The 11,481-nt window shown below is 38.8% G+C and overlaps 1 protein-coding gene across 1 annotated transcript; it reads left to right on the top strand.

Moving 5' to 3' along the window:
• Positions 1 to 4,029: 4,029 nt before the first annotated feature.
• LOC148734984 (cannabinoid receptor 2-like) lies at positions 4,030 to 6,056 on the top strand. The gene has a single exon (XM_088754439.1). It carries the CDS (start codon positions 4,030 to 4,032, stop codon positions 5,017 to 5,019), a length of 990 nt encoding a protein of 329 aa, XP_088610565.1. The 3' UTR covers positions 5,020 to 6,056.
• Positions 6,057 to 11,481: the final 5,425 nt, after the last annotated feature.

Raw genomic sequence — 11,481 nt, 5'->3', positions numbered from 1 at the left:
AAAGCTTGAGTGGAAGTGGGAGAGGGAATGGGGCGGGGCGGAAACTTGTGATGGACAAACTTACATCTGCGAAGAGTAGCAAGAGATTAGTTTCAGCTTAAGCGAGGCTCTAGAATTACAATGTAACTATTCCAAACCTGTTTATCCCTTAAAAGTTGTGTTTGATAATTGCCGTCGTCATATCGGTCCCTTTTTATTTTAAACGAGCTAATAGCACTTAGCAGACATCTCAAACGTCTGCCAAAGTAAATTTGGTCGCCTACCGAAGCTTTCTTTTATTATCATTTGGCTTTTTAAGATAAGTTCGTGTGATTAAAACGGTTTTCATGTTTTAAATTGCCTTCTCCTCTTGTTCGTTGTGTGAAAAAGAAGCGTGGAACGACTTTACTTGAAAAGCCTCCAGCTTCCGAAAGATTGTAATGGCTTAACTTTTGGAGAAAATTGTTTTCCGATTCATTAAGTGCATTGTAATCCTTTTTTTATTTAATACCGCCGCGATAAATAAATGCAGCAGTTTATTACCGGGCGTAGTTAAATGAGTTTGGACTTTTTAGTGAAAAACTACGCCTAATAGATGAGTTCGTCTTCTCTTCAAGCCGGATAGTTATGGATACAATCTTCACGACAAGTAAGTTCATGTTGAAAAAAATATAATCTTTTTGCGTTCATCGCAGTTATTTTTAAACTGGGATTGTGGTTGAACTTTCGTTGGAAGGGAGTTTGGATAGAGAGAAGGTAATTGATAAGGAAAGTGTCTACAAGCCAAGCATCAATGTTTAAAGTCCATGGAATTTCCAACCACCTTCATATTGCAATTTATATTCTATATTCATCAGCGTTATTCGCGTTTTTTCTTCCAACAAGCCTTTCAAGAATCAGTCCTAAAACATTAATCTCCCAAAAGTGCCATGAACCAATTATTGCATGTCTGGGTCGCGATAAAACCGTCAAATAAGTGAAATCGGAAGGCAATTTGTGCGAAATTCGACCTTAAATAAAGCAAAGTACGCGCTGAACGCTTGAGACTTGTGCGGCATGTACAAATATTAAACGGCTACTGAATCTCTATTTTTGGCAGCAAATTCAGCTGCCTGGAATATAGCCAAATTTAGAGGGTAAGTTTCACTTACCGTCAGTCATGGTACGAAATCGTGCGCCATAAACGAATTAGTTTACGAGTTTATAATCACCGCTACGTACACGTTTAAATGCCCTCATCGGGGTTTTCCCTTTCGATATTTTCGCTGAATACGCGCTTTTCATCCGAGACTAGGCTGAAATTTTTTCCTTACCTGCGTTCTTTTAAAAAACTCGTAGCATCTAATTCACCTACACGAGAGAAATTTGATTGGTTCTTACCAGGCCGGTTTTTTGCCATGGGAACTGTTTCCGCGGAAAAGGTCATGAGCCGTTTATTTTAGAGTACGTAGAGGAGAATATTAACCTTGTTCGTTTATGTACGCTCGGACCACAGGTCAAATTTTGAAGTCAATCACCCACAATATTCTCATGAAAACAATCTCAACAAAGTGAACTTAGACGACAATAGATATACACTCTTAACCAGAGCGGCATAACCTCCATCTTCTACTTCGTACTCTTCACTTTGGTATTGCTTTAGTTTAAGAATCGAACAATTATATCTAAATCAAAAATGCTATTTACGGGATGGGCTAGCATCATTAGCTTTTACCTTCTCGTGTCAGATGTGAAGCATGATGAAACATTTTCAACGATCAGGTAATTTTCCGAACTACGTATTTTCGAGATAAACTAAAAGTCTCCAGCGTTTAATTCAAACGAAGGGGTGTAGACTATGTCTGTATGAATGCATTGTTACGGTAAAATTAATTATTTTTCTGGGGGTTTCGGAGCATATTTATATTTTTACTTTTTCGATATTTTAGCGTTCTCATTCGAGCTTATTTCATTGTGATGTTCTAAAAATAAAAAAAGCCATAGTAGTTTTGCAATAGTCAACTAAGACATTTTGCTTTGTTACTTTGCCTACATTGTACACTTGTCTATCGGTACTGTGGTTGATCATTACCATCGAAACTGTAGGTAACTACACAGGCGGCCCAAGCTCTCTTTGAGAACCACACAAGGAACACAATTTGCATATCGATTTGTAAGGATTTGTATGGGATTTTCTACAAGATAGCCATAGAAATAGTTAAAAGTGAAAATATTAAATAAAAATGGCTTACCTTATTCCATACGTGTGTTGCTTGCTCCTGGTGTCGTTATTTTACCGATTTCACTTGATTTAAGCGGTTTTTTTTTTTTAATCCTGGTTTTCTAAGAAGAGAAAACCAGGATTTTAAAAAAAACGCTTAAATCAAGTGAAATCGGTAAAATAACGACACCAGGAGCAAGCAATACAAGTATGGAATAAGGTAAGCCATTTTTATTTAATGTTTTCACTTTTAACTATCTCTATGGCTATCTTGTAGAAAATCCCATACAAATCCTCATAAATCGATATGCAAATTGTGTTCCTTGTGTGGTTCTCAAAGAGAGCTTGGGCCACCTGTGGTAAATATAGGTGTTAATGATCTTCCTGGAAAATTGGTTCGCATGGTAGTTCACAGCTGAGTTTGTGCTCGTAATTTCACTTTCCTTTCATATGATAATTTTCCACTTTGCCATTTTCCGAACTTAACACCGATATCTCGTAAATATGCAAAAATTTTTAATTACTTCTCGCTTTTATTTCCTAAGCTGTTCCTCCGCATTGTGATGAAATTTTGTGGGCCGAGGCCAGGAACGTGTTCGATAATTGAGTCAGTTTGCTAGACATAACGTCTCGTAGTCACGTTCGACGCACTAAAAACTACTATAAAACGAATACAAGAATTGTAAAAACGTGTAAAATGGTATATAAAAAGTCACTTGTAACAATGTAGCGGAATTCCAAATCGATTTCGATCAATTACGATCCTCATCAGTAGTACTCCGCCATGTTTAAAATACTCATGAGTATTTTAAACATGGCGGAGTACTACTGATGAGGATCGTAATTGATCGAAATCGATTTGGAATTCCGCTACATTGTTACAAGTGACTTTTTATATACCATTTTACACGTTTTTACAATTCTTGTATTCGTTTTATAGTAGTTTTTAGTGCGTCGAACGTGACTACGAGACGTTATGTCTAGCAAACTGACTCAATGTTCCTCCGCAATTAATATAGGTATTTTTAATTGCAGAGCTGTGAGTTTTGACTTAAATTTGCTCCTTTTAATGGCCTAAAGTCTATTGTATCCACCTTCTTAGTTTGGAAATTTTTTCTGTAACAGAAACAGCTGGATGATATTTAAGTAGGAATCGCTTAACTTCAAATATACATATTTCCGCTTCTTTTGTGATACTATTCAAATATTGTAAATTTAGAGAAAAATAGAAACATGCGCTCCATAGTACTCAAGGAGGTACATTGGTTTTTTTTTCTTTTTGTTTTTTTTTAATTACATCCTGCGATTAAGAAGTTGAGTAAGCTAGAGGTCATGTCGGGCGTCGGCATGAACTGAAATAAAAGTGCTGTGGAAACAAACGCTGTCTAATCCTTGACGTTCATAAAAGTTCTCTCGAAGCAGATCTCCGTGTACTAGGAAATCGTCACGAGTTTCCGTTCCCGCTGCCAAGCTGTTTCTACCGAGCTATTTTCTATTTTCCTCACCGTTGTTGTTGCGTTCCTCGCAAGAGTCCAGTTGTAATTGTAAGCGAAAAACCTGTCGTCACAGCAAGTAGACCGTGGTTTGTTCAGTTCAATCTCGGGCCACACTAGAGATGGTTTTCATATCTAATCTCAGATAGCCATGTATGATCCTAATACAAGTAGAAAGCCTCAAACTATGCACACCTTGAACAAAATGTTTAAGGGCTTCAACGCCTAGGATAAGATTCGAGACGCAGCGCTTAAGCGAGAAAATACGGTACATCTGAAAAGTGTAACTATTTTATTCTAAGATGTATATGTAAGCAACCTTTTCGTTTCCATTTTTAAAGGATAAAGGATGCTATAATGGAGCCAAACTTGACTACAAATGACACACAGTACGAAGCGATGCGAGAGGGGCGGCCGTGCTTCATCTCAGGATTTCCACGCGCTGTCCAATCTCAGTTTAGTTATTACTCCAGCTTGGTGCTTACCCCTGCCACAACAATACTCGGTCTCTGGTGTTTCCTATCAAACGGGCTGGTCCTGATCACAATTCTCAGGGGTGGACTTCGATTCCGCCCAGGGTTTCTGCATCTTTGCAGCTTAACGTTGACAGACGTTATGTGGGGTGGGGTGGTAACACCACTGTACATTAGATTTAGAATCGCAGAGCTGATCGTTGGTAAAGTGTGTTTCAATCGCAGTGATTGGGACTCGCCTGTCATGGTGGTTTCTTTCTTTTTATGTTTGTTTGCTATGGTAGGAACCCTTGGAGTCATGAGTGTGGATAGATACTTGGCCGTTACTAAACCATTGTGGTACAAAGCTACGATGAAGAAGCAGTACGCCATTACTGCTTCTGTTGCAGTGTGGGTTACGTCCATTTTCTTAGTTGTTTTGAAGCAGGTCGACTTGTTTCCTTTGAGCGCGGTTGAAACTTTTGAAGGCGGATACGTCATTTCCTTCTCCGCGACGGTCATTGTCATCCAGTTGTGTACTCTGGCTTCCCTTCGCAAGCACAACGATTCTGTTGCACAGAAAATGGAAGAAAGCGCTCGGGTGAATCCAAATTTGGCTTCTCAAGCAATCGAACGCCAGTTGGCGGCAACTACTCGTCACGTGGTTAGTCTTCTGGGGCTATGCATCATCCCCATTGCCATCTTAGTAGGTGTATCGAGCTTACTTCAACTGGAATTCGTTCTATTTGTTGAGCCCTTGTACTTTCCAGTGGCAAGTCTTTGTTCGAGTGTAAATCCCGTTCTGTACTACAAAGGAAATTCACTTATAAGGGAGGGAATAAAAAAACTGTTGAAATGTAACGGTTGTAAGTGTTTCAAGGCGCAGGACAAGTAAGGAGTTAACTTCGATATTCTTGTCTCAAATAATTGGTCTCAAGTGCCTGAAATATTCGTGTGTTATGTTTGTTATTTCTTCTAAAGTTTTCTGGCGCGACTCGCAAAATACTCCCACGTATTATATGTTAAACTTTCGAATAAGGAGTTTATATTCACTGAGCCTCACGTGAATTATTGTTTTAGTATAATAGCACAGGAACTTTCGTGGAATTCTTAAGTAAATTCGTTTGTTGTTAAAACCATTCTGGAAATGAAGAAGGCAGTGAGCATATTTTGCTATCAATGTTTTGATTACTCGTATCGAGAGAGACAACCAGTTTCCATAATTTATCTAATCAGCAAAAAAGTTCATATCTCACTTTCGAAAAGTGTCCCACCACACTTGGTAGATTTCACGCTCTGCGGAATGGCAGATTAGATCTGAGCCCGCGTAAAAGCGGTTTTGTCTAAAGATGCACGGAATCGAGGCACTTGGGCCAAAGGCTTTGTAAATTCTCAAAGGTATCACTGTATATTTCAAAACAACTCGCATTTTACGCTATTTTTTTGCTTTTATCGACAATCTGAAGCATTCAAAAGGTAAAGATAGCAATGGTTAGACATTGCGTTGCATTTGGATGCAACAACCGGAGCGATAAACCACATTGCAAGCATCTTTCGTGGCATTCACTGACACTGAGCAACAAAAAACTTCTGGCAACTTGGCTAGTCAAGATTAAACGGGAAAACACGCCCGTAACTAAAAATTCCTTTTATGCAGTGAACATTTTGAAAAGGAAGACTTTTCCAAGTCACATGCTAGCTCAGTTCCGACAATATTCAGTTTCTCCGAGCAGAAAACCAAAATGAAGGCTCCGAAGAAAAGACGCTCTATTGATGATGACTTTCCGGCCAAGATGCTGAGATCTACTTTGGTTTAAGTTCCACGACAGTCAAACATATTGCACTGCTAAACACGGCAATAACATAGCTAAAAGTTTGTTAAATTACTGTAAATAATGTCATCTAAATAAAGAACACTTCCACTTTGATCAATAGATCAATTTCAATTTTTAACTTGACTTTCTTTAACATAACATATCTAATCCTAAACAATCAAAAGAGAAAGTAACGACAAACGATCCGCAGAAAGGTGAAGAAGCTCAAAAACGCTGACTGATTTAGGAGTGTACGATAGGTTGGTAACTAAACTTTAAAATTTAAAATCGTTAGCCTCGATCAGTACAAAGCTACCAAATAAAATGGCTGAAAGTTTGGTGAACGTCCTTAGTTGTGATTGATGCGTCATCGATATAGTTTAACATGACTTTGAATAATGCACCACAATTTCAAGGTGTTACTTCGGTATCATGAATCTTTCGAATGACGTTAAAGTATTGCTCCAGTTACTATAGAAAGAGTAGGGTGATACGCTTACAGCTTTGAATGCTCTCGTACCTCACATCTCGATCCCAACGTAGAAATTATTTCCCCCTTTCGAACTGACAGAGATTAGTCTTGAGATGTTCTTGGTTGATCCATTTCTTGAGAGCATGAAGCACTGACCACTTGTCCAAAAATTGTTAAATTTTGCCGATCACTCGTTTTTTTTTTTTCCTCGGTGTTTTGGTTAATAAAATTTTAAGCAATCCACATCAGACGGTAGGGTTTCATCACTGTTGGACTCCGAATCACTGACAAGCATTTCAGGCAATAATATCACTTTCCTCCCTTCATTATCTCCGGAGGTGTGATGGAAATTGTTCGGGTTCGTCGGCACTGCTCGTAGATTCGCATCATCGTCGGCTTCGTCCTCCTCCGACGACGACCATACCTCCCAACGATCAAAGTCTATGGAGACGTAAGGCAACTGAGAAGAAAACATACAAACGACAAACAAGTAAATAAACGAACAAAAACATAAACGAAATACGAGATATTATGGGGGCATTGGGAGGCAATCCACGTTGACTCTCGACAAAAAAAAACAAAGTTTCACTGTATTTGTTACCTTTTCTTTGCTCTTCAATAACCGCGTCCACACCGCATGGTTTCTTTTCTTAAGTAAAATTTGCACCTCTGAGCCCTTGACAATTACCTTACTTTGCTGCAATCATCGAGAGAAGGAGAGAGGGAGAGAGAGAGAGAGAGAGAGAGAGAGAGAGAGAGAGAGAGAGAGAGAGAGAGAGAGAGAGAAAGAACAGGATTAACAACACTGTAAATTGAGAACAAAGAGACTGACAACGAAAACACCTCACACCCACCTCAGGATCAATCTCCTCTAATAGCACCATGTCCAATTCATAGACTACGTACATACATACATACATACTTTATTGCATAGCTCCCCCCTGGGGGCTCTTCCGCCATACATGAATATAAGATATTAAGTCGTAAAAACGTCATAATAAGATAACATGATATTAAAAAAAAAAAAAAAAAAAAAAAAAAAAAATTAGCTTATATTTCAATACTAAAGTCACATGTTACGAATTAAGAATATTCTTAAAAATTTTCTTTTCAAAACCACTTAGGCTATCTGTGTCTCTGATAAATTTGGGTAAAAAATTATAACTTTTAGCCCCACGGAAGGCAAAAGCCCTTTGCCCAGCCGCGATCCTGCACTTGGGCAACGTAAGCTCGCTCTTCTGTCTGGTATCTCTTTGGTGAATTTCGGAACGTTGTTTAAATCGTTCACAGAGATAGTTAGGAGTCAAGTTGTTGATGCATTTATAAACCATGACTAAGTCATTAAAAAGTAGTTTTTTCTTTACGTTAAGCCATTTAAGAGACTTCAGTGCCTCTGTGATGTGATCGTACTTTTTCAAGCCAGTCACGATCCTGCAAGCGTAGTTCTGGACTAACTGAAGTTTTTTGATATTCTTATTACTTGTGTTGCTCCAAACTGTCGAACAATAAAAAAGTTTGCAAAAGACGAAAGCGTTTATGAGGTATATCAGAGTGCTTCGATCCAGTAAATGTTTTATCCTATTGACTCTCGTTAGTTTAAACATACAGTCAGATACCGTTTTTGTGATGTGCTCATTAAAGTTGAGATGGCAATCAATGTGCACTCCCAGGTCCTTAACTACGGTCACAGGCTTGATTTCAGTTCCCAATATTGTGGCACTTGGAAGAGTGGCAGGTAAAGTTCTCATTAGTTGGGGGACGCCCACATAGAGAAGTTTTGTTTTATCAGGGTTTATGAGCAGCGAATTTCTACAACACCAACTCAATATTTCTTCTAGATCTTCGTTTACAGCAGAGATAACGTCTTGAAGTTTGTTTGAGGGGAACCCGAGGAAAATTTTTGTGTCATACACATAGCCCAGGGGTTTGCAGTGTTTTGGAACTCGAAAGAGATCGTTTACATATAATGTAAACAATACTGGGCCCAGGATGGATCCTTGCGGTACTCCGACTGTTAAGGGTAGAGGGCTGGACAAGGTATCCTGAATCTTTACAACTTGTTGACGTTGTGTCAAATAACTCTCGAACCAGGTACAAGCTATTTCCGATAAACCAACGTTGCGAAGTTTTCGCAACATCAAGTCATGTGTGTTAACTGTGTACTGGTGAAAGAAAACATTGACCGCATTACAGCAAAAACAAACAAACAAACAAACAGAAACTATTAAAAAAGGGTAACGAGGAGGGCGGAAAAATTTGAGCTTGTTCCCGAAAAAAAAAATAGTTTTCCATCGTCACTAACTCGTGTGGGGTCCATGCTCAGACGGGTTTCAATAACCTTTTCCTTAAGCGGCTGCCGAAGATGTAATAGGCGGCTGCCCCGAAAGCCGGATAAAACCCAAACATGAGAATCTTCTCGCAGGCTAAACACAAGGCGATAAGAAGTATCACAGGCGGCGGTAAATCGCCTCAGTGAAATCGGTTTTATTGAAACCCCTGCTCAGAACGTAACAATTTGCAGAAGAACGTTCCACTCTTGCGCTCAAAAATATTCGGAAGCATGTTTACCCATTTACTTGGTTCATCTATGTCAGACGCCCTGCATACAACTGGAATCATCCATGTTAGTTTTGGCACATGGCAAACTTAGAATTTCCTCTGACGAATCGAATATTACAGCAGAAAAAAAAAAACCTATGAACATGCACTAGCAGTTTTGACTTAATGATAACTAATCTTTCTTCTACGAGGTTGCTTGTCTATGATGCTCACGTTAACCTAATCGAAGAGCCATCTTCAAGGAAGATGATTTTGTGTGAAGAAAATCAAATGCTGTCAAACTTACTTAAACTTGAGCCTGCTCGCAGTTATCTCGGTTTGCTCTCAGTTCGAATGGTTGAAATTAAATGAAATTGAATGCCGACAAGACGACGTATTCTATTCCGGGGTTTTTCCGACTGATTAATTCTAGAACTCCCATATAATTCATCATGTAATCCACCCCATTGTGTCTTCAGAACTCATTGTATTGGTGTCTTGAATGACTCAGACCCTTCGGTAGTTGTGGTCTTGGGTACATGTATTTTTTCCCTCATCAAAGTATTGTTGGTTTTTTTTTTTTTATAATCAACCGATATTATTCTTATTACGTAGGCGGGGACGAAAATCACCAAAGAGGAAAAAAAAATGGACTGTCCGAGTTTTCAAGGTTTTTACGCTCAGTTAGATTGTAATCTTACGTACGGTAAAGAAACACTCCTATAGTCTATATAATTTCGTGTTCAAAAACAAAACAGGAATGATCATGAAAACTTTAACCAAACTGGCATAACCAGGGTTTTTCCCGTAATTTTTTCTGTGGGTGTCCCTTAGACTCCTTCAACCTAAGGTTTAAGCCTGGTTCACATATGATCGCAGACGATCACAAGCGATCGTACTCGATCGCCAGTGATCGTCCGCGATTATATGTAAACAGGTGTGCGATCGTGTGCGATCGAGTGCAATCGCGATGGCAGGAATAGAACCATGTTCTTCTATTCGTGCGATCGATTGCGATCGAGTGCGATCATATTTGAACAAAGTTCTGCGATCATGCGATTGGAATGTCATGATACCATGACAACTAGTTGTTTATCAACTTTTAAACGTGCGTTTGTTTTGTCAAGATGGAAAGTGAAATTGACACGGAACAGTCAATGGAAGAAATTAGAAAATATGATTGTTTGTTCGATCGCTTTAGCAAAGAATTCTCTCTTTCTTAAGACTCTCTGTACCAAGAAGCGAAGCTTCTTCTTTGATCTGGCAGCGATTCTCCGTTTAAGTAAATACAACAGAAGCAGAACGTTAACACCTATTAAAAGTTCAGCGTCCTTTGCGTTTATGTTGGCTGACTGGAGTTACATTGTATTGCCGCTGAATGGTAAACCATGGAGTCGGTTGTCACAGATCGCTGCGATCGGCTGCGATCATATGTGAACATGCTATTCGCGATCTTCGGTTGAGTGGTTTCAGCGATCGTGCGATCTCTTGCGATCGTCTGCGATTATATGTGAACCAGGCTTTAGAGTCCAGAAGAAAAAAGTGGGGGGTCCCATGGTTGTGATAGATTTAAATTCCAGGAGAACAATCTGATCTTTTGGCAGGTAATTAATTTTATACTGTACGGTTATGTGGAGGCAACCAAGAATAAATAAACATATATTTTATTCAATCAGTTTCTGTTATATTTTCTCATTAAAAAAGGAACAAAGTACTTAAGAGCGGCCGTCCGGTAAATATCGCCCGGAGGTGTGCAATATGAAAAAATCGAAATTCCCCAAACTTTGCCAGAATATAGGTCTGGATGAACTATTTCTAGAAAAAATACTTTGAGTTCAATTGCATTTTTATTTTTCGCGAACGGTGGCAAAATCGGTTTTGTGGCTCTCAAGTCAGCTTCACGAGGTTCAGACAACCATTATTTGAACGTCGCTTGAAAATAAACAAAACAGTAAATGTGACCAAATATATTCCTAAAGAAAATAACACGTATTTACGTATTTACAAACAGTCTGAAGTGTTCTTTGCTCGATTCCGTTGCAATCTAAATTTTTCGGGAATTTTTGGTTTTTTCCAATATTTCACTCATTTTGGCGGACAAAAAAATGGCAAAATTGAGAGTGTAAAATCACACCTTGGTACATGGCATGGGGTTAAAACAAGTTAATCCAGTGAAAAAACAAGGTTTTTTTTTCAAATAACTCCAATAAAATTTTTGTTTACTCAAACTAAGAATTAGGAAATTTTAGGACCCCAAACATAAGTGACTCAGAGGTCAAAACGCGCCATTCAATTGGAGTTGAAAAATCAACAATGCGCACGTGGAAAAGATAACAGACCACTTTGGGAGCGAAATATCGTTACCAATCTGAATAAAAAGTTAGCTTTGGTCAACATTTGTCGTTTCTGCTGCTCAGCTTAACTGAGATTTAAAACTTTAGCGGTTATTTTCGAAACAAAACAAGCCAATATGTAACATCGTCCGGTTCGAAGCGGCCAAGGATGGATACAAACCGTAAAATAAATATTTTCG

The sequence above is a fragment of the Stylophora pistillata genome, chromosome 3 (assembly GCF_964205215.1).
Source record: "Stylophora pistillata chromosome 3, jaStyPist1.2, whole genome shotgun sequence".
NCBI lineage: Eukaryota > Metazoa > Cnidaria > Anthozoa > Scleractinia > Pocilloporidae > Stylophora > Stylophora pistillata.
Note: the sequence above shows the minus strand (reverse complement) of the source record. Positions and strands in the feature narration are given on the sequence as shown.